At 39.0% G+C, this 26,823-nt stretch overlaps 1 protein-coding gene across 3 annotated transcripts in view; it reads right to left on the minus strand.

The window, feature by feature from the left end:
• PDLIM5 (PDZ and LIM domain 5) overlaps nt 1–26,823 on the minus strand; it is a 172,486-nt gene that overhangs the window by 2,455 nt on the left and 143,208 nt on the right. For 2 of the 3 annotated variants that reach the window (XM_070758001.1, XM_070758003.1), the window contains 5 exons: nt 13,913–14,072; nt 6,479–6,659; nt 5,216–5,336; nt 3,443–3,558; nt 716–2,383 (listed from right to left, as the gene is read on the minus strand). In XM_070758001.1, coding sequence (XP_070614102.1) covers nt 2,294–2,383; nt 3,443–3,558; nt 5,216–5,336; nt 6,479–6,659; nt 13,913–14,072 — 668 coding nt within the window. In that variant the 3' untranslated portion in view covers nt 716–2,293. Of the gene's footprint in view, nt 1–32; nt 2,384–3,442; nt 3,559–5,215; nt 5,337–6,478; nt 6,660–13,912; nt 14,073–26,823 lie in introns of those variants that run through there. The other variant, XM_070758000.1, reaches the window with a different exon arrangement.

The raw sequence follows: 26,823 nt of genomic DNA on the forward strand, positions 1-26,823 counted from the left end.
TGGGAAACACTGGGATAGAAGGCTGAGTCAACCTTGAGCCAGTGAGACTCGAATTGCCAAACGTCTGTTAGCCATCAGTCAACAGAAGTAGCCTGGAGTACTGTACTCTAACCACTGTGCTACCACAGCTCACTACCTAAGAAAGCTGCAATTAAAATCCCTACCCTTTACTGTATATTACAACAAAATAAGTGCTACGTGCACACAATGTAAATGATAAGTAAAGCCTTATTTTATGTAAATCTTGGCTTACCTCAATCCTATCTATGCGCACTACCTAGACTTCTTTTGATATCTGCTATTATTTCAAGATAATGTGCATATGCTTCCTGAACAATTACAGAACTTTTCATCCCAGTGAGTATTGCAATACTTGATGAGTAAAGTTGATTTTAATTTTTTTTGGCATTATTTCTTAAATTTTAAAAAAAGGAAATTGTATGCCACCTGGGAATTAAAGGAACGATGTGGACACATAACTGTTTCAAATTTTCTCAAAAGCATTAATGCTCTCTTTTGTGCCAAGAGTTATATTTCCCAGCTTTATTTTGGAAAATCTAAATACAGTGGTACCTCGAGATACGAGTTTAATTCGTTCCGGACCTGGGCTCTTAAGTCGAGCAGCTCTTATCTCGAACGACTTTTCCCCATAGGAATTAATGTAAATAATTTTAATTGGTTCCAGCCCTCAAAAAACTCACAAAGTTAGTCTAAATTATGCAGAAAGACATGTTTTTAATGAAGAAATGTACATGTACATATAAATGAATAATGAAGTTTCTTTCACTTAACTTGTAAACTTTCTTAAACTTTTAAATTTACATATGTTCAACTTCTCTGCCACCCAATCCTGTAGGACAGAGGTCCCCAACCCTTTTTGCACCAGGGACCGGCTTTAAGCGATCAAGAGAGGAATGGGTGAATGAATGGACGGAGGGTGGGAAGGAAGGAAGGAAAGAGGGAAGGGACAGGAACAGAGGAAGGAAGCAAGGAAACTTATGAAAGGAGAGAGTAAGAGAGGAATGAGTGAAGGGAGGGAGGGAAGAAGGTGGGAAGGAGAAAGAAAAGAAGAAATAGAGGAAGGGAAGGTAAAAGAGAGAAAGAAAAAGAGCAAGAAAGAAAGCAAAAAAGCAAGAAAGAAAGAAAGAAAGAAAGAAAGAAAGAAAGAAAGAAAGAAAGAAAGAAAGAAAGGGGGAAGGGACAGGAACAGAGGAAGGAAGCAAGGAAACTTATGAAAGGGGAGAGTAAGAGAGGAATGAGTGAAGGGAGGGAGGGAGGGAAGAAGGTGGGAAGGAGAAAGAAAAGAAGAAATAGAGGAAGGGAAGGTAAAAGAGAGAAAGAAAAAGAGCAAGAAAGAAAGCTGCAAGCACCCCCCCGAGCCCCCCAGGCCGGCTGCAACCTTTTAAAACATGCGCGCCGCTTCGCAGCTGTCTCCTGAAGCCGAACGCGGAAGTTAGCGTTTGGCTTCAGGAGACAGCTCCTTGGCGCTTGTATCTCGAATTTGGGCTTGTAAGTAGAACAAAAATATCTCTCCCCTCCCAGCTCTTATCTCGAGTTGCTCTTAAGTAGAGCAGCTCTTATGTCGGGGTTCCACTGTACCTAACAATTCATTGGTCAGAATACAAGCATAAGAATTCTGCCTTCCAAAGGGATTTGGAAACGCCACTAAGCAGAATTGGATCAGCAAAGATGTCAGAAGTCAGAAGAGATCGAATGAAGATCACTCTTCTCAGTTCACTGATAAATGTTTCTTTGACAAAGAGCTGGATTCTACCTGAACTGACCAATGGAATAAAATGTTTGTCCCTTCCTACAAAATTCTAAATTTGCTGATTTACTTTCTGCAATATCCCAGAACTTGTGTTGTTGCTTACGGTATTTAAATAATAATGTAAAATTTGCTACAAAATATTGGATTAAGGCAAAGTATTACACGATTATAAAAAAACAATCAGCAATGTCCACTTTTTTCAGATTTATTTTCATTAACAACAAACGTCTAGCTTCAATCTTTTATTATATACTTTTAAGTCAGCTATTTCCAATCTGGTGCTCTCCAAATAAATTCTGGATTGAAAACTTCAGTTTCACAACTGAAACACAACCAAAAGCTCTCAGACCAAAGCTAATTCTTTTTTTATTCTCCTTTCTATTTTACGTGAAGGCACAAACCCCATTTCTTCCCATATTTTGGCTTCTACAAATTTAAAGTTTATATAAATACATCTTGAAAACCGACACCCAGCCGTGTTCTTTCCTTGTCCTTCCATTTGTTGGAGTAACCGTTCATGTTTCAGATGTTCACAGAGTGAGCATGCTTCTTGCATAGAGGCTTATCCTTCTTGGAGAAGAAAGTCTGGCCCTCCAAACTCTCACAGCATACCTGAAAGAGCATAAAAATTAATTAAAGGCTGATTATTAATGAATTAAATGGTTCTAAAACTTTATATACACATAGAAAACAAAGGTCTTTGCAGAACTCAATATGCCTTGCTGAACTAAATAGATTTATTTTTTACTTTATTTATTTATTTATTTTGTCCAATACACAATGAGGGTTTTAGTGGGTATCAACTAAACAATGTCGTTTGGCGGGACCCAGGGGAAGAGCCTTCTCTGTGGCGGCCCCAACCCTTTGGAACCAACTCCTCCCAGATATCAGAGTTGCCCCCACCCTCCGAGCCTTTCGGAAGCTCCTTAAAACCCACCTCTGTCGTCAGGCATGGGGGAATTGATACTTTCCCTCCCCCTAGGCTTATAAAAATTTATGCATGGTATGCATAAATTTGGTTTGATTGGTTTCTAAATTGGGGTTTTAAATTAACTTAAATATTAGATTTGTTTACATTGTATTATTATTGCTGTGAGCCGCCCCGAGTCTGCGGAGAGGGGAGGCATACAAATCTGATTAATAAATAAAATAAATAAATAAATAAATATATCTATATACACATAGTAAAATACATGATGAAGGTTATAGAGGAGATACTCATAGTAAAATATATCTAAGAAAGAATAGAAAAGAAGATATAGGAATAGAACATATCAATGAAAGAATAGAAGAAGAGATATAGGAATAGAAGAAAGGTATAGGAGATATAGGAGAGCAATAGGACAGGGGACGGAAGGCACTCTAGTGCACTTGTACTCGCCCCTTACTGACCTCTTAGGAATCTGGATAGGTCAACCGTGGATAATCTAAGGGTAAAGTGTTATTACTTACGGTATTTAAATAATAATGCAAAATTTGCTACAAAATATTGGATTAAGGCAAAGTGTTACATGATTATGGACTTTTCTCAGAATCTGTGGAGAACAGAATTCTGGACTAGTTGCCAGATGTTTTGTATTGCCAGCTTGGCTTGTTCTTATCTTTCCATTCCTCTCTGCCTCCTGCACATTCTCCCATATGTGATTCATGATATGGTTTTTTTATACTTACTGAGCACACAAAACAGGTATCGTGCCAAGTATGCCCCAAGGCTTCCAGAAACTTGTCCCCAGCTTCAATAGGGAACTCACATCCATGGCACATGGAACCAAATAATGCATAATAATCTGTAGAATACAAAATGTGGACACTTGAAAGAATACCAGCAATTTCAGCAAAATCTACAAGGGAATAAATGCTCCATGCCTACAACAGTGGACAAAATTCTTGATGACTTTTTCTCTTTGTAGCTTAACAACCTTGTAGAAGGATTAAATGTTTTGCTATTTGGCAATCTGATTAACCTAAAGGTACAAAGTTAGTGATGACCATCAGAAGGCAGCAAAGAAAATACAGATAATTCTTTGTTCTTCTCCAATGTCTGTTTTGATTTGGTAAGATGCATAAAAATCACAGCTAATGAGCTATTTGAGAATTATTACGGTCACTGTGATTTTCCAAATAAATTTTTTGCATCAAACAAATTGATTCTATAAATGAAATAACATTCATATTTTATTTATTTTATTTTATTTATTGGATTTGTATGCCGCCCCTCTCCGCAGACTCGGGGCGGCTAACAACAGCAATTGAAACAGTATATAACAAAACCCAATACAGTGTACTAAAAACAGTTAAAAACCCATTATACAAAAACCAATCATACATACAGATATACCATGCATAAAATTGTAAAGACCTAGGGGGAAGTGTATTTCAGTTCCCACATGCGTGGCGGCAGAGGTGGGTTTTAAGCAGCTTTCAAAAGGCAAGGAGGGAGGGGGCAATTCTAATCTCTGGGGGGAGTTGGTTCCAGAGGGCGGGGGCCGCCACAGAGAAGGCTCTTCCTCTTTTTATTCATATGGTAATGGATATAATATAAGCATAACATCACATAATGTAAGCATCACATGTAAAGCGGTATTTTATCAAAGATTTTCCTAAGATATCTGACAATTTTGTACAATTCTTTTTATAGACTGTACACACCGCAGGCATGTACTGCAATAACCTATTTATTGCAGAGGTGAAGAGGCCAAATTAAAATCATGCACAATTTATTTAAGATAGGTGGTGATTTATATAAACAATGAAGTTGCACCTATTTCTCCAGCTATCGGCTCAATGCCTGAAGTTGAATGAGAACCACTTTATCAACTCAAGGAGCTTGCCAAATTTGTATGCTATCTTTGATGTAGCACGTTATTCAAATATATTTATTTCCAATCTGACAAGCTCTTTCATCTCTATTTCACAATATCATACTGAAAACAAATGTAGATCTGTTTAACTTGGCTCCTGCTTAGATTTTTAAGAGGTTTACAAGCTTTCTACAGAACAGTAGTCAGACTGAAGAGCTTCTGTTTTCTTTCTTTCTCAATCCCAGACACACAATCTTAAGATTTTCCTCTTGTTACTTTAACCATGGTAACAGCAGCCTAAAATAATCTGTGCAAGAAAAAAACCTGATCAGAGATGTATGATTTCCAAGCACGGACCCTGGATTTGTATATTTGATTCTGGAATGTCACCTAAAATTCCAGCTGAGGAGGAACCTTCCCATCAAAACTCATGGGATGAATACTTCCAATTATTTTTGATATCCATAAAATTGAATGGGTCCAAAGACAGGCTACAAAAATGGTGGAAGGTCTTACGTTATTTTAAAAACAGAAACATTATCAGCTGAACTCGTAGATTCCCATCAGCAAGGAAAGAATAGGCCAGTATTTTTTTTAATATCTTCTCATCCTCTTTATTTGGGTTGCTACAAGTAACACTCACCTGTCTCACAGTAAGGATCACCGTCTTCCAAGTGGAAAATATTGTTGCGAATGGGTTTGTGACAGGCCACACACACAAAGCAGGAGACGTGCCAGGCTTGTTTCAAAGCATTTATTACTTCCTAGAGTAGAAAACAAAACAGGATTTATGGGTGAGTACTTGAGTATTTGAATCAGATAGCTTACATTTTTCTGTATATTTTTGGAATAGCATAGAAACATAGAAGTCTGACGGCAGAAAAAGACCTCATGGTCCATCTAGTCTGCCCTTATACTATTTCCTGTATTTTATCTTAGGATGGATCTATGTTTATCCCAGGCATGTTTAAATTCAGTTACTGTGGATTTACCAACCACGTCTGCTGGAAGTTTGTTCCAAGCATCTACGACTCTTTCAGTAAAATAATATTTTTTCATGTTGCTTTTGATCTTTCCCCCAACTAACTTCAGATTGTGTCCCCTTGTTCTTGTGTTCACTTTCCTATTAAAAACACTTCCCTCCTGAACCTTATTTAACCCTTTAATATATTTAAATGTTTCGATCATGTCCCCCCTTTTCCTTCTGTCCTCCAGACTATACAGATTGAGTTCATGAAGTCTTTCCTGATATGTTTTATGCTGAAGACCTTCCACCATTCTGGTAGCCCCTCTTTGGACCCATTCAAAGTAAATGCTTTGGTAAATGCATGTCTTGAGCATTGAAGTTATCTACAGCTATCGTTCAAAGAGAAGTTAAGAATTGTAAATACAGTAGAAGGATCTGGATAAGTCCTTGTCCTTTCAATAGCACAAAATTCAGGAGTGATGTTTTAGAACAGTGGTTCTCAACCTTTCTAACACTGTGACCCCTTAATACAGTTCCTCATGTTGTGGTAACCCCCAACCATAAGTCTAGTGCCAATTCTCGCGACAGAACTTTAAGCTGATTGGCAGGAAGGTCAGAGGGACACTCCCACTGTAAATACTTGATGGGTCGGATTGTAAAAATATGTTCCAAGGGGCCAGAATAGAAACTTTAGTTCTTAACACCATGGGAAATTTGTCTTGCCATAGGGTCACCATAACTGAAATAGGATATTCTGGAGTAGAAAAACTAGATAGAGGCAATGCACAAACTCTAAAGATTAATTTTAATTTTGGAACTGAGATTAAGAAATTATTTTTTTTGCTCTTACATCAATAAGTACTATTTACAGAAACAGATGATTTAAGTATGCGAGTTATCTACTCCATAATGTTAACTACAAATGGACATCTTACTTACTCCAAGTATCTTCCTCTGGCATCGCGCACATTCTGGGGCAAAGAACTTCTCATAGCAACCCTCGCAGTAAAATGCTCCTTTCTCTTCCACAAAACCGATATAAGCCATGGAGGTTTTGCAGTGAGCACAATTGAATTCTTCGGGGTGCCAGGATTTTCCCAATGCTACGAGGAAAGGCCCTCTGTTTCAAACAAAAATGAACATTAAATTTAAACTCCACGTTTAACAAAACACAGTCAAACACCTACCTTCTATCTTCTTTCAACAGTCAGAAAGAAACATTTATTGTTAAAGAAAGAATAAAGTTCTACTGGAATTGTTTTTTTATATATCGAGGTATTTATTTATTCATTCATTCATTCATTCATTCATTCATTCATTCATTCATTCATTCATTCATTCATTTATTTAGTCCAATACAAATTGAAAGTTAAAGAGAATAAAAACGTGTAGTAGTAAATATCAGGGATGGGATAGAAGAAGAGATATGAGAATAGAATACATCAATGAAGAGTAGAGGAAGGATATATGGATGGGAGAAAAGATATATAAAATATAGGAGAGACAATTGGACAGGGGACAGAAGGCACACTACTGCACTTATGCTCGCCCCTTAATGTATTAGTGGTTACATTTAACTCCATTAACAAGCATTTGTCTTGATATCATCCAAAGTAAGCTTTTAATGGATAATTTTGTCCCTTAAAAGATAAAGTCTTTAATACACAAACTTAATAATTATAACCAAAACTAAGTTGTCAAAATATATACGCCTGCTATCTAGCAGGTACTACCCCACCTCCCTTACCCCATCTAAAACTTCTACTATATCTTCTATCTCTTAACACATATATCAAACCACTACTTTATCCTTAAATGAACATATTTTATAGATATGAGAATAAGTAATTATGAATATTGAATACAATGTAAATATCTATAGATAAATGCTTGAAATGAACATACAACAATTTATATATGTTATTATGTAAAAAGATCTCTTGTTTTGCACCCCTCGTATCCTTTTTGTATTCCCCTTCCCCTTCCCCACACTTAATAAATTAATAAAGTATATTTAAAAAAGAAGAAAATAAAGTCTGAAAAAGTCACGACAGCTAAACGTAAACCAATTTTGGAATGCAAGGTCCTGAAAACCCAAAAGTGATGTAAGACATATTAGAAGTAGACTATATGTTATCCAGGAGTGGAATAAATACAAGTTTCTCCTTGGAACAGAATGCTTATGTTTTCATAAATTAAAATGAAACAGTTTATTTTTTTTTAAAAAAGGTTCTTGATCAAGGTAGAACTTTCGTGTTCTACTCAAGATACATGTGATTTCCCCCCCCAGCCATTTAAGAATTTTAATATTTTGAAGCTTATACCTGAAGAGGAATAAAGCTCCAGTGTGGAAAAAAACAATTATTATTTACAGTATTTCAAATTGTGAATGAATCATTGAATTCTACACAGAAGTCTACAGACTACCACATGTAATTTCGCTACACTCTGATGCATTCACCATAAGGATTGAATATATTTTTTGTTTACTTCCTCCAAACCAAAAAGTCTGCATTGGTTGCCGATCAATTTCCAGTCACAATTCAAAGTGTTGATTATGACCTATAAAGCCCTTCGTGGCATCGGACCAGAATATCTCCGAGACTGCCTTCTGCCGCACGAATCCCAACGACCAATTAGGTCCCACAGAGTGGGCCTTCTCCGGGTCCCGTCAACTAAACAATGTCGTTTGGCGGGCCCCAGGGGAGGAGCCTTCTCTGTGGCGGCCTCGACTCTCTGGAACCAGCTCTCCCCAGAGATTAGAACTGCCCCCACCTTCCTTGTCTTTCGTAAACTCCTCAAAACCCACCTTTGTCGTCAGGCATGGGGGAACTGAGATATCTCCCCCGGGCCTATACAATTTATGTATGGTATGTTTGTAGGTATGTCTGCTTAATAATGGGTTTTTAAAAATATTTTAAATGGTAAATTATTATATTTGTTATGAACTGTTTTATTGTGTTGTGAGCCGCCCCGAGTCTACGGAGAGGGGTGGCATACAAATCTAATAAATAAACAAACAAACTAACTTAGAAACAAACAAACAAACAAAAAATTAAATCAAGCAAAGTGAAAAAAAAGTTTTGGAAAAAAAGAAGAATGCATACTATTTCATCTTTCGAATTATTTTCTGCTTATATATGTAAAACACAGGATAATTATTTCTCAAAATATTACAACGCATTGTTCTTCCACCCCCATGTTTGCAATCATTTGCAAATCAAATACAAAACACCTGAATTCTACCGGTAACCTTGCTACCTTGTGGATATCTGAACCATTGGTCTAACCCGATACCCTCTAACCTCTGTACAAGCACCTTATAACATCAATGCTCTCTCGGCTATGTAGGAATCCAATTTAAGTCGGTATGTATAACAAACTGCTCTCTTCTCACAGCACAGGCTAATGCAAGAGGCTCATTAGAAAAAAAACCAAGTCTGGTCCTACTTAGGATCAAGTTTCCAATTGTCTGCACTAAAAATACAGTCTTAGAAGAAAAAATAATAGGAATTTGGAAGGACGGCTTAAGTATTTTGATACCACCAGCTACATATAGCAGAGAATATTTAGGGTTGGTGTGATTTAATGTACTTCAGCCATTTAAGGATTTTAGTATTTTGAAGCTTATACCTGAAGCTCCAGTGTGGAAAAAACCAATTAACCTATAAAGCCCTACATTGCTTAGGGCAGTGATGTTTATTTGTTTATTTATTTATTTATTGGATTTGTGTGCTGCCCCTCTCCGTAGACTCGGGGCGGCTAACCACAGTGGTAAAAACAACATGCGACAATCCAATACTAAAACAACTAAAAAACCCTTATTTTAAAACCAATCATACATACAAACATACCATACATAAATTGTAGAAGCCTAGGGGGAAAGAATATCTCAGTTCCTCCATGCCTGACGGCAGAGGTGGATTTTAAGGAGCTTACGAAAGGCAAGAAGGGTGGGGGCTATTCTAATCTTTGGGGGGAGTTGGTTCCAGAGGGGCGGGGCCGCCACAGAGAAGGCTCTTCCCCTGGGTCCCGCCAAACGGCATTGTTTAGTTGACGGGACCCGGAGAAGGCCCACTCTGTGGGACCTAACTGGTCGCTGGGATTCGTGCGGCAGAAGGCGGTCCCGGAGATAATCTGGTCCGGTGCCATGAAGGGCTTTATAGGTCATAAGCAACACTTGATTGATGTTGAGCCTTTTTATCCCTTAGGTGCTGAATGAAGATGTGCATACACTATTGTGCATGAGCGAGTGACCACACCCATAATTCCATGCCTGGAGATGGCAAAAACAGCTTCCCCTGCCGCCCGGAGGCCCCCTTGAGGCCAGAAATAGCCTGTTTCCTAACTTCTGGTGGGCCCACGAGGCTCGTGTTTCACCCTCCCCAGGCTCCAAAGGCTTTCCTGGAGCCGGGGGAGGGTAAAAACGCCCTCCCACATCCCCCCAAGGCTTTCTGGAAACCAAAAACGCCCTCCTAGAGCCTCTGCGTGAACCAAAAATCAGCTGGCTAGCACACACATGCATGTTGGAGCTGAGCTAGGGCAATGGCTCATGTGCCAGCAGATATGGCTCCGCTTGTGCAGTAGGTTCGCCATCACTGGCTTGGGGACTGACTATTTACGGGATCGTCTCCTGCCACGTGCCTCCCAGAGACCAATAAGATCACACAGAGTCAGCCTTCTCCGGGTCACGGCGACTAAGCAATGTAGGTTGGGGATACCGTGGGGGAGGGCCTTCTCTGTAGCTGCCCTGGCTCTATGGAACAAACTCCTCCCTGATGTCCATACTGCTCCCACTCTACTGGCCTTCCGAAAGGCCGTCAAGACCTGGCTTTTTAACATCTGCCACGCCCGAGTCATATTTGATTGGTATGTATGTTGTTGATAGATTGGATTTATGGGTTTTACAACGGGGGCTTATAGTTTTAATATATGGGTTTTATAATTGGGGTTTTTAATAGTTTATTATTGATATTTGACTTTTTTATTACTGTATTATATTTGTATTGCTGTAAGCCACCCTACGAGATTGGGCGGCATTTAATAAAATAAAGCAATAAATGAAATTATTATTTACAGTATTTCGAATTTTGAATAAATCATTGAATTCTGCAGCTAAGACTACCACATGTAATGCCACTGGGGGAGGGAAGATATAATTTTTTTCAATGATTTTATTAGAAATACTGTGCATGAATCCAGTGGAAATCACATGTGGGCAAAAAAACATACTGTAGTTGACAGAAAAGCATCAATTGGATTTATATTCCGAGCAAAGATGGACAGCGTCAGCAGTAATCCCTTTAAATGTGAAATTTATGTAAATCAGTCAACGTCCTGTTTCATGAATGAAAATAACTTGGATGAAATGCATAAATGCATAGCTGTTTTTGTAGCCTGGGGTAGCCAACTATGACTATGTCAATGGAAAGTAAAATATTGAGTTAAGTCATGGATGTGCTCTCATAGTTGGGAAAATTGCTTCTGTAGAGGTCATTTGCTGGAACTGTTAGTATTTATGCAAGACAATGAGTGAAAAGGTATAGACAGAAAACCTATATTCTTAGAAAGGTGGCAGGTTAGATTGGTGTTTTTTATACTATTAAGTAAGCACAAAGTAGCTGATCTACGACCAGAAGTTGTCCTGATTTTTAAAGGTTCATGAAGGCATGCCCTATATGGCCTTGGACCAGAATACCTCTGGAACCGCCTTCCACCGCACGAATCCCAGTGGCCGATAAGGTCCCACAGAGTTGGCCTTCTCCGGGTCCCATCGACCAAACATTGTCATTTGGTGGGCCCCAGGGAAAGAGCCTTCCCTGTGGTGGCCCCGGCCCTCTGGAATCAACTCCCCCCTGAGATTAGAATGGCCCCCACCCTCTTTGTCTTTCGCAAATTACTCAAGACCCACCTATATTGCCAGGCATGGGGGAACTGAGACACCCCCCCCCAGGCTTTTATATTTTATGTTTGGTATGTATGTGTTGTATGGTTTTAATTGCTGGGGTTTTATATATCTTTTTCTTTTAATATTAGATTTGTTTCACTGTTATATTGTTTTTATTATTGTTGTGAGCCGCCCCGAGTCTTTGGAGAGGGGCGGCATACAAATCTAATAAATTATTATTATTATATTATTATTATTATTATTATTATTATTATTATTATTATTATTATTATTATTATTATTATTATTATTATAAAAATGCAAACTTTATCTCAAGTATCTTTTTCCAACAGCACGGCTTTTCCACTCCTTGTGGCCGTTAAATTGCACTTTAATTCTCATTTATCTTACGAAAAATTTCTCTTTGTCAGTAATTGTAATGCCATGATTATTTAGGGAGAAAATTTAAGAATTTCATACTTTTTTTAAAAAAAACCCTTCTATGTAAATGATACAGGAATATATTAATACCAAGATTCTAAATTGACAAGTTTAATTATTTTATTTAAGGATATTGAGATTCCTCAGCTGTTGCTCATAAAAATGTATCAGAATTTAATTACAAATATTTCACAGATATATACATGGTGCGAAACTAGGTAGTTTAGCATCTTGATATTGCAAGATAGAACGGGAGCTTGTAATAAGATTGCAAAAAAAGTGTGATAACTTTTAGATAAACCTATCAATAATTTAACAATATAAATTAAAAGGTTATGAGATACTCCCTCTTAAATTTGGGGGACTTGCCCATCATGGTTATTTTATGCATTAGTGTAAAGTAACCAGGTGTAGAATGCATTTGGCTGTAACACAGGTGTGCTGTGGAATGTCACCTGATCCAGTTCTTACCTTTTTCACTGGTAATACTGCCTCAAAGGGCATGAACTGTAATTATGCTAAAACCTTAACCCCAAAAGCTGAAGGCTATCAAAAGCTTCCCAAAGTACTGTACTGCAACAATGGAGAAACAACATGATATAATCTTTATAAGAATGCCAGGTAATTCTATATAACCTTCTCCCTTGTCTTTTACTTTCTGAGTCTGTGTGAACAGCCACTTAAAATAACATGCCCATATAAGCCATAAGCTTGATATTATACCAATCAATACTCAATAAAACTATTCCTCCTGAAAATTCCTAGATTCTATGCTTAAGAGAATTACGAGGACCAGTAGAATACTTATAGTATTTCAACTATGTAAGAACTCACATGCTTGTACAATTTTCAGTGGACCATAGTGAATACTTTCTCAGCTTTGTTATGAGATGGAAGTATGCATTCATTTTACTGACCGTATTGTCAGTAAACAACTTAATTAATTAACATTTATTTGTTGTATTATGAATCAGTGAACTCAAGAGTTCAACTCAAGAATATTTATTTATTTATTTATTTATTTATTCATTCATTCATTCATTCATTCATTCATTCATTCATTCAATTTTGATGCCGCCCTTCTCCTTAGACTCAGGGCGGCTTACAACATGTTAGCAATAGCACTTTTAAACAGAGCCAGCCTATTGCCCCCACAATCTGGGTCCTTCATTTGACCCACCTCGGAAGGATGGAAGGCTGAATCAACCTTGAGCCGGTGATGAGATTTGAACCACTGACCTACAGATCTACAGTCAGCTTCAGTGGCCTGCAGTGCAGCACTCTATCTGCTGCGCCACCCCGGCTCTTATTTATATATTTATTTATTTATTTGGATTTATATGCCTCCCGTCTCCGAGGGCTCGGGAAAGCTTACAACGCATAAAAAAGTAGAACAATACAATATAATCATCTAAATCCAATTAATTTAAAAAACTAAATGTACCAGTCTATAAAACCCAATATTATTTTTTAAAAAATCATACCCACTCAAACAACGACCATATATTAATCGGCCAGGGAGCTAGAGTCTAATCGCCCCAAGACTCTTGAAGAAGGTGAGGATGGTGGGGGCAGTGTGAATCTCCGGGGGGAGCTGACTCCAGAGGGCTGGAGTCCCCACAGAGAAGGCCCCGCCAAGCGACATTGCCTAGTTGACGGGACCTTGAGAAAGTCGACTGTGGGACCTAATCGGTCACTGAGGCGGTTCCGCAGGTAATCTGGCCCAATGCACTGAAGTATTTATTCTACAAGTACTATAAAATACTTGTAGAATAAGAGGTATGGTCCTACACCACACGTGAAGCAACCATATACAGTAGAACATCTGGTCATGGCCATAATTCATTCCATAACTTTGGTTGCAACCCGATTAATGCTCCTAATTTTGAAAATTTGGTGCTTACCCAAAAAAATAGTGCAAAATGGGAAATTGGCCATGGTGGCGGGGGTGTGTGTGTGTTAATTTTTTGGTCAGAACCCGATTTGGTCATGCTCAGAAGTGTTTGTGATCCGAGATCCTACTATATATAGAAAATAGTACCAACCTGATGACTTGATTGCAATGGGCACACATTGGCGTCCGCTTGCCTGCTGGAATATGCTCTGCTCTCTGAACCAAAGTATCTTCATTGCCTTGCAGCTGTGCGGCTGTAGCTTTCTCGCCAGAGGTGGTATTATTATTGTCGGAAATCCATCCGCTTCCAGCTGCCGGGAATTGAAATGGGACAAAACTGAGCTTGCAAGGAGAAATGCCAGCAATCTCAATGTTTTAGTACATAAATACAGAAATATTAGAAAGAAATTGATTGATAGAAATAAGGTTATTATCATTAGGGATGTATCTAGCGTTCAAATGATTTGCTTCACCCAGCACCTTTGAGCATCTTTGAATGATGAATTCGAGCATTTATTTTATTTATTCATTCATTCATTCATTCATTCATTCATTTATTAGATTTGTATGCCGCCCCTCTCCGTAGACTCGGGGCGGCTCACAACAGCATGTCTTCTGCAAGACTTAAAAGCGGTTTCTGGTTGCCTTTCACATGCAGTAATGCACTTTATGGACAGAGATGCTTTCAAAACTACAAACCAAGAGATGCAAATAAATTGTGAAGATTCATATTCTCTTTCTTTCTTTAATTTATATTGGCACCTATTCGCCCTATTCTCTCCAGTCCTTTTGCAGAGAGATAATGCTGAAAAAAATTAATTTTCATGATTGTGATATGAATTATTCCTTGAGAGGGATTCCTTGTATCCTATGAAGATTCTTACCCCATGCCTGGACTTGAGACCAGACTGTTTCAAATCTGGATTATCTGAATCCTCCAAGACCGTCTGTATCTTATATTTTATACATTCCTTCTTTAGTTCTCTAGAATCTCATGGCCAATAGGCACAACGGTTAATCATCAGAAAAAAAGGATCAGAAAATTTATGATCTAAAATTCCAAACTAAATCTTTGGCATGCAACTGTACTTTTTAAAAAAAGTATATAAAGACTATGATTCTGAATAGAGTTTAGAGTCTAGTCCTAATGCAAAAATTTACGAAGTTTACGAAGATTCTCAGACTGGGCAGGGGAATTGAATTCATTTTTTAAAAAACTGTAACTAGTAAGATATTTCCAGCTTATTAAAGTATTCTAACAAATCTGCATTATTTTGACTTCAAAGGCTAGCTCCCATTGAAAAAGTTTATCCAGGATTATCAAATTCGAATAAAGAAAGGTTTCTTAAATAAACTTTATTCTATCTCCAGCTGAACAATTGCATAAATACCTCCGGGACCGCCTTCTGCCGCATGAATCCCAGCGACCAGTTAGGTCCCACAGAGTGGGCCTTCTCCGGGTCCTGTCGATTAAACAATGCCATTTGGCGGGACCCGGGGAAGAGTCTTCTCTGTGGCGGCCCCGACTCCCTGGAACCAACTCCCCGCAGATATCAGAGTTGCCCCCACCCTCCTTGCCTTTTGTAAGCTCCTTAAAACCCACCTCTGTCGTCAGGCATGGGGGAATTGAGATATTCCCTTCACCCTAGGCTTATAAAATAAATTATGCATGGTATGTCTGTATGTATGATTGGTTTCTTAAAATGGGGTTTCTTTTTAAATTAACTTAAATATTAGATTTGTTTATATTGTTTTGTTACTGTTCTTAGCCGCCCCGAGTCTGCGGAGAGGGGCGGCATGCAAATTTTATTGATAGATAGATAGATAGATAGATAGATAGATAGATAGATAAGGAAATTAGCAGGCAAATAACTAATCAAGCTCCATAGCACACTAAAAAGAAATTCAAGCGGTGAAATATTTGAAATATGCCTCAAAAATAAATTCCTTCATAGAGGATCTTCACATAAGGATGGTGTACTTTGAAAATAGTACCTTTACCCTGGGGAACTTCCCAGTTAATTTTAAAAAATCCACACAAAGTTGCAGCTAAAAGGGAAATTAAAGAACAAGAAACAAAGGATTTCAACAAAAAATAGCAGGGTAAAAGTCAGCCATGTTTGAAATGCGGAATTACTGGCAGATAACCATAACATACAAGAGAGTTATTAAATGAACATAATACAAAAATAATTCAAAGCAAAGAACATCAGTAGAAGCAGAAATACTTTGTATGCAAAAGAAGTCCAGACGTAAACCTTCTCATCTCTACAGAGGATCTAGAAAAATATTTTGTTGGAAACACTACAGAGCTACTGGTGGTCCAAAGGAATAATGTAAATATAAGATAAAAGAATCCTCATGGATTTTTACTCTGATGGACATTGCCGCCTGTAGGGGCAGGGGGGGGGCTACTGCCCAGACGGGGGGAACGCAGTGGAGTGGTAAAAATGGAGCTCAATCCCCAAAGCACCAAATTTGCACTGAAAGATGTTGAAAGAAAATGCAGGGTGTCCTGCATAAGCCAGGCCCACAGTGTGGTAGTAAAAATTTGGGTAGCCCTTCACTGTGTATGCTTATATCTCCATTTCAAGGCCATTGATTGGTGCAGCCTGAAGACATTTCCATGGCAATCACTGAGTATTGTTAACTTTCCTCCAAAGTACTCGTATTTCCATGCTTTCAAACTCAATTCAATTCAATTTATTAGATTTGTATGCCGCCCCTCTCCGAAGACCCAAACTGCTAAGTAGGCAGGAGTTGGGGGCAAGGATGGGAACTCACCCCCAATATCTCCGGGACCGCCTTCTGCCACACGAATCCCAGCGACCAGTTAGGTCCCACAGAGTTGGCCTTCTCCGGGTCCTGTCAACGAAACAATGTCGTCTGGCGGGACCCAGGGGAAGAGCCTTATCTGTGGTGGCCCCGACCCTCTGGAATCAACTCCCCCCGGAGATCAGGATTGCCTCCACCCTCCTTGCCTTTCATAAACTCCTTAAAACCCACCTCTGTCGTCAGGAATGGGGAAATTGATTCCCCTGGGCTGTTTCCGTTTTATGTATGGTTTGTATGAGATGTATGGTTGTTTTTTTATATTAAGGGTTTTAAATTGTTTTAATCATTGGATTTGTAATGTTTTGTGTTGTGAGCCGCCCTGAGTTTGGCGGGCCCTAGGGGAAGAGCCTTCTCTGTGGCGGCCCCGGCCCTCTGGAATCAACTTCCCCCAGAGATTAGAACTGCCCCCACCCTCCTTGTCTTTCGTAAATTACTCAAGACTCACTTATACCGCCAGGCATGGGGGAGTTGAGACACCTTTCCCCCCAGGCTTCTTTATATTTTGTTTCATGATTGGTATGAATGTGCTGTTTGGTTTTTAAATGTATGATGGGCTTTTATATGCTTCTTTTAATATTAGATTTGTTTTGCTATAATATTGTTTTTATTGTTGTGAGCCGCCCCAAGTCTTTGGAGAGGGGCGGTATACAAATCTAGTTTAAAAAAATAATAATACAAATCTAAATAATAATAATAATAATAATAATAATAATAATAATAATAATAATAATAATAATAATGTAGTGCTTGGGTCTTGAACTTGAGGTGCAAGCTTTCCAGCTGACAAGCTCAACAACCTAACCATGGAGCCATCACGTGCCACCCATGTCCAAAGAAGCAGATAACACTAACTAGGTGTACTAAATTCTTAAGTGTGTATTTGCTTTTCAGGGTTTTTTTGACAGGCCCTTGTAATAAGCAGCATTAACTTTATAGCCATATCCGAACAGAGGTTCAACACAAGCAGCGCCTATCTTAATCTACCAGACCACCCCTTATTTTTTTTTGTCCTACGGCCCCTATTTTGCGTCTTTCCCTTTGGAAATAATGCAAAAAACCAGCCCTATTTTCTGCCGTAATATCTTGCATGCTTTTAACTCTGCCTATAGTCAAATTCATTAAAGTGTTATTTATCTGCTCCTGCTCTGCCAGTTCTACTGAAAAAGGCACCTTTTCTGCCTGATTAAACTTCAAAGTCTGACAAACTGTTGAAGTTAAGAGATAAGGCTGGCACCTCCTGAAATCCTTTCAGCCCTAAAGTGACAAGAGTCGAAGCGTTTTTCTTTCCCCCTTTACACCAAAGTGTGATAAACACCTGTAGATATTTATGATGCAGTATCAGGATAAGCTTCTCCTGACAAATAAATAACAACGGTAAAAGGAATCGGAAAGGTTTCCAGAGAAACGGGTACAATAAATAGAAACATAGAAATATAGAAGACTGACGGCAGAAAAAGACCTCATGGTCCATCTAGTCTGCCCTTATACTATTTCCTGTATTTTATCTTACAATGGATATATGTTTATCCCAGTCATGTTTAAATTCAGTTACTGTGGATTTACCAACCACGTCTGCTGGAAGTTTGTTCCAAGGATCTACTACTCTTTCAGTGAAATAATATTTTCTCACGTTGCTTTTGATCTTTCCCCCAACTAACTTCAGATTGTGTCCCCTTGTTCTTGTGTTCACTTTCCTATTAAAAACACTTCCCTCCTGGACCTTATTTAACCCTTTGACATATTTAAATGTTTCGATCATGTCCCCCCTTTTCCTTCTGTCCTCCAGACTCTACAGATTGAGTTCATGAAGTCTTTCCTGATACGTTTTATACTTAAGACCTTCCACCATTCTTGTAGCCCGTCTTTGGACCCGTTCAATTTTATCCATATCTTTTTGTAGGTGAGGTCTCCAGAACTGAACACAGTATTCTAAATGTGGTCTCACCAGCGCTCTATATAAGGGGATCACAATCTCCCTCTTCCTGCTTGTTATACCTCTAGCTATGCAGCCAAGCATCCTACTTGCTTTTCCTACCGACCGACCACACTGCTCACCCATTTTGAGACTGTCAGAAATCACTACCCCTAAATCCTTCTCTTCTGAAGTTTTTTCTAACACAGTTTTTGCTTGGTTTTGCTGACCAAGTAATTGGTCAGCTTTTCATTATCAAGAAATGCCGTATTCTTTAAAAGGGGCTCTTTTCTTGTCTCCCGGGCCTTTCATTATGACCCAGTGATCACAGTAATTTATTTTGAACTATAAATGCTCTTCAGGTCTACAAATAAACACCAGATAAGAGGGGAAGGGAAAAAAAAACCCATGTTGAACTGTTTGCTGTTGTTTCTGACAAATTGCACTTCCGAGCACGACTTTTGAGAGTTTACCGCTACATTTTCAACTCCCAGCAAACAGGGAAGATTGTCGGAGTATATTCTTGAGATTACTGAAGCAACTATGTAATTATGGATTTTTCCCCCTGATTATAACACCCCAGGCATCAATCTAGTGCATTGCCCGAGAATTTTCATTGTGTTTGAAAAGTTCTCTTTTAAAAGGTTGCGCTTATCGTAGTTACCTTTTTATAGGAGCACAGTGTTGCTACACAGGTAAAATTTAAAACCTAGAAGAACCTGTGGGGCCTCATTTTCTTCGTATATTCCAGGTAAAACTCTGGAAATGATTACACACGATGACATTGAAACTCTGATGAGCTTTTTTTCCAATCCCTTTAAAAACTTTGTCTTGTTACAGGCCCAACACTTGGAATTAAATGTACAATTTCCATTAATACAGAAAACTAATTAGCACTGGTTGAATTGCTGGATTGTTGAAGCATGTGGAATTATGAACAATTCGGAGGCAATGGGCAGAGAGAGACAAACATTGGATTTGGGAGGTATGAGACTCATTAATAGCCCACAAAAGTCACACTTTCCCTTTTGTGATTTTGTTCCCACAATTAGGTTAGAAATAAAAACATGTTATTGCACATCGTTTTTTGTGAAAGTCAATAATGAATTCTGAACTGCTCTTGGGAAGTGGAGCATTAAATAAAAATGTGAACTCATAACGTATTACAGCTGGTGTCAAATAGTTTGTGCTAAAATAAAAATGTCCTTGTCTTTGTCGTTAAAATGGAAAGGGTGGACAGTTACCAGTGTACATAGTCCTCGACTTACAACAACTGAGCCTAAAATTTTTATTGCTAAGCAAGACAGGTGAGTGTTAAGTGAGATTTGCTTGAATTTTTTACAACCTTTCTTACCAAGTGAATCACTGCAGTTGTTAAGTTAGCAATACAACTTTATATGAATCTGGTTTCCCCCTCTGCTTCTCAGAAGGTTTCAAAATGTGATCACATGTTCCTGGGACACTCCAGCCATCATAAATACTATTATTATTATTATTATTATTATTATTATTATTATTACTATTATTATTTATTAGATTTGTATGCCGCCCCTCCAAAGACTCGGAGCGGCTCACAACAAGAATACAAAGTACAAATCCAATAATTAAAAACAGCAGAACAATTAAAACCCTTAATTTAAAAACACTCATACAGCCCAAACAAACCAAGTGTTGCCAAGTGTCTATGTTTCGATCATATAAGCATAGGGATATTACAACAGTCATGAGTATGAAAAATGAATGTTACACCAGCCTGAAAAAAGTCATCATTGTTATGGTAGGTTACTGAAAAGTTGAAGAGGACAATATTTGAACTGTATGCAAGCAGCAATATATACAGGCAATCCTGTATATTTCATGGGAATATGAACTTTAGAACCTATTCTGGCTTTTCAATTTTACATCATCATCATTATTATTATTTATTAGATTTGTATGCCGCCCCTCTCCAAAGACTTGGAGCGGCTCACAACAGCAAAGCACAGTACAAATCCAATGATTAAAAAACAGTTAAAACCCTTAATATAAAAACAGTCATACACCCCAAACAAACCATACATAAAAGGGAAAAACCAGGGAGAATCAATTTCCCCATGCCTGGCGGCAGATGGGTTTTGAGGAGTTTGCGAAAGGCAAGGAGGGTGGGGGCAGTCCTGATCTCCGGGGGGAGTTGGTTCCAGAGGGTTGGGGCCGCCACAGAGAAGGCTCTTTCTCTGGGTCTCACCAGGCGACATTGTTTCATTGATGGGACCTGGAGAAGTCCAACTCTGTCGCTGGGATTTGTGTGGCAGAAGGCGGTACCGGAGATATTCTGTTCCTAAAACTCATCACTAAAATTAACCACAGAACCCTTGGAGGTCCTCTAGTCCAACCCCCTACAGGAAACAGTACACTACTTTAGACAGGTGGTTATTCAACATCTTTAAAAATTCCACTGTTGGAGCATTCACAACTTCTGGAGGCAAGGTGTTCCACTGAGTAATTGTTCTAACTGTCAGGAAATTCTAAATTACTTATTATTTATTTATTTATTCGACTTCTTTGCCACCCAGTCCCAAAGGACTCAGGGCGGTTTACAACAATATTTAATTATTTAATTATTTATTTATATATTTATATATTTACTTACTTACTTACTTGCTTGCTTGCTTGCTTACTTAATTAATTAGATTTATATGCCGCCCCTCTCCGAAGACTCGGAGTAATACAAATACAATATAAATAGATACAAAGGGATAAAAAAAGAAGTCAAACATTATCTAAAACTAAAATCCCATTAAAAATTATTTAAAAAGGCAGTCACAGTCATACACATGCTGCAAACCATTCATAGAGTTGGCCATCAAGGATGTAAATTTATGGCCTCCAGGCCTGCCTACTTCTCTTCTTATTTAGTTTCCACCCATTGCTTCTTGTTCAGTTGCTTTGGAGAATAGGTTGACTCCCTCTTCTTTGTGGCAACCCCGGAGATACCGGAACACTGCTATCATGTCTCTCCTGGTCCTTCTTTTCATCAAACTAGCCATGCCCAGTTCCTGCAACCGTTCTTCATAAGTTTTATCCTCCAGTCCACTAAACATTTTTGTTGCTCTTCTCTGCACTTTTTCTAGAGTCTCAACCTCATTTGCAACAGCTTCATAGTTTATTTAATATATTTGGAGACTACCCTACACGTTGTTCAACTGTTGGGCACAGAGAGTTGTCTCGGTTAACTAAAACCTCCTTTGCAAAATGCACCAAGATGTATGGTTTTGATTGGGTAGTAAATACTTCAATTATATTTGTGTCAGTTGTGTGCATGTGAGAGGTTTTGCTTGAATAGTCTAACTCCATAAATAATTTTGAATCTCAAGGGCAGCTTATGCTGAGACAAATTCAAAACACCACCTGTTGTTTGGGATATAAAAGATAAAGATGCCTGTAGAAGATGCTAGCTTCGCCGTAGAACACAAAATAAAGCAATATTTTCAGAAAGGCTGAAGTATTCTGGTTGGCAGTTTGTTTGTTAGTCTAGGCTGGCAGCTGTAAACCTCTTCTCTCCCATTGCTTCGATCTCTGGTGGATAAACTTTACAGGACAGGGGTTTTCTTTTTAATAGTGGGTCCTTCTCTTTGTCTTCTCTCAAACCAACAAACACAACAAAGATACAACAATGTATCACAGTCACTCATGCCCTCATCACCTTGAGGCTCGACTACTATAACACTCTCTACATGGGGCAACCTTTGAAAAATGTTTGGAAACTTCAGATCATGCAGAATGCATTTGGGCTTTCCCAAATATGCCCATGTTACACCAACACTCCGCAGTCTGCATTGGTTGCCGATCAGTTTCCGATCACAATTCAAAGTGTTGGTTATGACCTATAAAGCCCTTCATGGCATCGGACCAGATTATCTCAGAGACCGCCTTCTGCTGCACAAATCCCAGCGACCAGTTAGGTCCCACAGAGTGGGTCTTCTCCAGGTCCCGTCAACTAAACAATGCCGCTTGGTGGGACCCAGGGGAAGAGCCTTCTCTGTGGCGGCCCTGGCCCTCTGGAACCAACTCCCCCCAGAGATTAAAATTGCCCCCACCCTCCTTGCCTTTCGTAAGCTACTTAAAACCCACCTCTGCCGCCAGGCATGGGGGAATTGAGATGCTCTTTCCCCCTAGGCCTTTACAATTCTATGCATGGTATGCCTGTATGTATGTTTGATTTTTTATATTAATGGGTTTTTAATCATTTTTAGTATTGGATTATTACTGTACACTGTCTTATTATTGCTGTTAGCCGCCCAGAGTCTCCGGAGAGAGGCCGCATACAAATCCAATTGATAATAATAATAATAATAATAATAATAATAATAATAATAATATTTTCTGGAAATACTTCTATTTTCTAGAAGAAACATGAGAATATTCAAAATACACCAGCAGTGTCTAATGCTAAACATTAATAGCAAATTAAAATCTTACTCGAGACAAGAGTAAAGTCCACTACTTGAGCCAACCCTTCTTTCACAGATGTTCTTCTGACCATAGCAACCACCGAGACTGAATATTTAACACTCACTTAAACGCAAGATCAGGCATCATATGAAGTCTATAAATAATAATAATGATACTTCTAGTGCCGTAATTTCATTATAGAGTGCTGTCGTCCAGTGGTTTATATAACCACAGTCATACTACTGTACTGTATGGGCGAAAATAGATGTTCCTATTACTTAACAAACTATAACTCCTTGGCTCTTATTTCTAGGCCAAACGAATATTGATGAGTTTTAAATGCTATTAATATTCCCTCCTTCCCACAAAAAAAACCCCCACCAACTAAATTTCAGTCTCTGAACATTTCCCTAAAAGGCATGGGTTTAGGCAATGAGAGAAAGTGAAGCCTTCAAAAGGGCCCCCTCCCCTCTTTTTTTGCTAGATTTGTGGAATACTGTATAATTAAAGCTTTAAATCCTCCTACGATGAAAGGCAGAGCAGGAAGGATTATTCTGTTATCATTTCTTAAAATGTCTGGGAAAGCTAGAATGTGCACCATGAAAAATCACAACAGGTGCATCAGAGGCTGGGTTACAATTCCAGAAGGTTGGTTTCCTGTTAGTCTTTCATCTCTAAAGAGCTCAGATTAAATGGACGGTAAAGTTTCTTAATTAAAATGAACATTCTGGGCTAGCTTGGGTCAGGTCATTTTCTCATCTGCAGCGTTTATGGGCCAGTCCAAATTCAGTAAAATTTGAGGGATTTGCTTTGTTCCTTCCCAAGAAGGAAGAAAATTGGGAGTATCATCCCCTTAAATTCATGCTTGTTACAGTCAAGAGGGCAAAAAAGTGTGTTCAGTTCTGGAGACCTCACCTACAAAAAGATATTGACAAAATTGAACGGGTCCAAAGATGGGCTACAAGAATGGTGGAAGGTCTTAAGCATAAAACGTATCAGGAAAGACTTAATGAACTCCATCTGTATAGTCTGGAGGACAGAAGGGAAAGGGGGGGACATGATCGAAACATTTAAATATGTCAAAGGGTTGAATAAGGTTCAGGAGGGAAGTGTTTTTAATAGGAAAGTGAACACAAGAACAAAGGGACACAATCTGAAGTTAGTTGGGGGAAAGATCAAAGGCAACATGAGAAAATATTATTTTACTGAAAGAGTAGTAGATCCTTGGAACAAACTTCCAGCAGACGTGGTTGGTAAATCCAAAGTAACTGAATTGAAACATGCCTGGGATAAACATATGTCCATCCTAAGATAAAATACAGGAAATAGTATAAGGGCAGACTAGATGGACCATGAGGTCTTTTTCTGCCGTCAGACTTCTATGTTTCTATGTTTCTAAGTGTTCTGGAATAGAATGGAGTGAGAATCCAACTCCTTAAAACTGCCACACCTTTTCCAAGGATCCTATCCATGATATTTCACCAGAAGAGCCCTTCACTCCTCCACTCGAAACAGAATATCCTACGAAAATAGACTAACAATCCTGGGCCTTGAAAGCCTAGAACTACGGCGCCTAAAACACGATTTGAGTATTGCCCACAAGATCATATGCTGCAACGTCCTACCGGTCAACGACTGCTTTAGCTTCAACCGCAACAACACAAGAGCACGCAACAGATTCAAACTTAATACGAACCGCTGCAAACTTGACTGTAAAAAATATGATTTCAACAATCGAGTTATCAAAGCGTGGAACTCATTACCAGACTCAATTGTGTCAACCCCTAAACCCCAACACTTCTCCCTTAGACTCTCCACGATTGACCTCTCCAGGTTCTTAACAGGCCAGTAAGGGGCATACATAAGTGCACTGGTGTGCCTTTCGTCCCCTGTCCAATTGTCTTTCTTTTCTTTCACTTATCATATATATTATCTTTCTTTCATATATCCTCTCCTCTAAGTTCACTTTTACCCTTATATATATTACTACATGTCTATTTTTCTTCCTATGTATTTGTGTATTGGACAAATGAATAAATAAATAAATATAAATAAATAAATAAATAAATATACTTGTTTAAGGATTTATGGACGAGTGTCATTATTGCCCTTCACAAGCACCAGATAACCTTTTTGCCTTTCAATCTGAATTGATGCATATCCCTAATGTCTACATCAGTGATGGCGAACCTATGGCAAGGGTGACACAGGCGGCACGCAGAGCCATATCTGCTAGCACGCGACCCATTGCCCTATTTCAGCTCCAACATGCAAGTGTGTGCCAACCAGCTGATTTTTGGCTTGCGCAGAGGCGAAGATGAAGCTTTTGGCTTCCAGAGAGCCTCCGGAGGGATGGGGGAGGGCGTTTTTATGATGAACCGTATTAGTAAAGCTTGCTATTTTTCTGGAAACCCACCCTGGGACACATTAGTGTTCAGAAACTCCAGATCGTGCAGAATGCAGCTGTGAGAGCAATCATGGGCTTTCCCAAGTATGCCCATGTTTTACCAACACTCCACAGTTTGCATTGGTTGCCGATCAGTTTCCGGTCACAATTCAAAGTGTTGGTTATGACCTATAAAGCCCTTCATGGCATCGGACCAGAATATCAATGGGACCGCCTTCTGCCGCATGAATCCCAGCGACCGGTTAGGTCCCACAGAGTTGGCCTTCTTTTGGTCCCGTCAACAAAACAATGTCATTTGGCGGGACCGAGGGGAAGAGCTTTCTCTGTGGTGGCCCTGGCCCTCCGGAACCAACTCCCCCCAGAGATCAGAATTGCCCCCATCATCCTTTCCTTTCGTAAGCTGCTTAAAACCCACCTCTGCCGTCAGGCATGGGGGAATTGAGACCTTCTTCCCCCTAGGCCTTTATAATTCTATGCATGGCATGTATGTATGTATGTTTGGTTTTTTATATTAATGGGTCTTTAATTGTTTCTAGCATCAGACTACTATTGTACACTGCTTTATTGTTGCTCTTAGCTGCCCCGAGTCTCCGGAGAGGGGCGGCATACAAATCCAATAAATAAATAAATAAATAAATGAAATATCTTCCCCAGGCCTATATAATTTATGTATGGTGTGTTGTGTGCATGGGTTTTTAACTTCCTATTATTAGATTTGTATTGTACATTGTTTCTATCACTATTGTGAGCCGCCCCGAGTCTACGGAGAGGGGCGGCATACAAATTTAATAAATAAATAAATAAATTAGTACTGAAATAGAACAATTAGCCTGATGACAATTTCAAAACAAATTAAAACACAATACAGTGTATCAATGGGTTTAAGGTTGAGAAGATAAGGAAGAATTATAGAGTTGATTGGCAGCAGAACCAATTCTACAAAGCTTTTGTGGAAAGAGATAACTAGGTTAGATGATAAGGCGATCCAAGGAACTGGGGGAAAATCGGAATGACAATGGCGTAGCCGACATGGTTCTGTTAATAAATCGAGCTCTGAGTGAGAGAATTGGACTGGGAGTTGATTTATTTCTCAGGTGCTATTTGGAATGCTGACAGCAAATCCCGATTCCGAATAGTTATTATTATTATTATTATTATTATTATTATTATTATTATTAATTGGATTTGTATGTCGCCCGTCTCCGCAGGCTCGGGGCGGCTAACAACAGTGATAAAAAACAGCATGTAACAGTCCAATACTAAACAACTAAAAAAAACCTTATTATAAAACCAAACATACATACAAACATACCACGCGTAAATTGTAAGGCCTGGGGGAAAGAATATCTCAGTTCCCCCATGCCTGACGGCAGAGGTCGGTTTTAAGAAGCTTATGAAAGGCAAGGAGGGTGGGGGCAATTCTAATCTCTGGGGGGGAATTGGTTCCAAAGGGCCGGGGCCGCCACAGAGAAGGCTC

The sequence above is a fragment of the Erythrolamprus reginae genome, chromosome 7 (genome assembly GCF_031021105.1).
Source record: "Erythrolamprus reginae isolate rEryReg1 chromosome 7, rEryReg1.hap1, whole genome shotgun sequence".
Taxonomy (NCBI): Eukaryota; Metazoa; Chordata; class Lepidosauria; order Squamata; family Dipsadidae; genus Erythrolamprus; species Erythrolamprus reginae.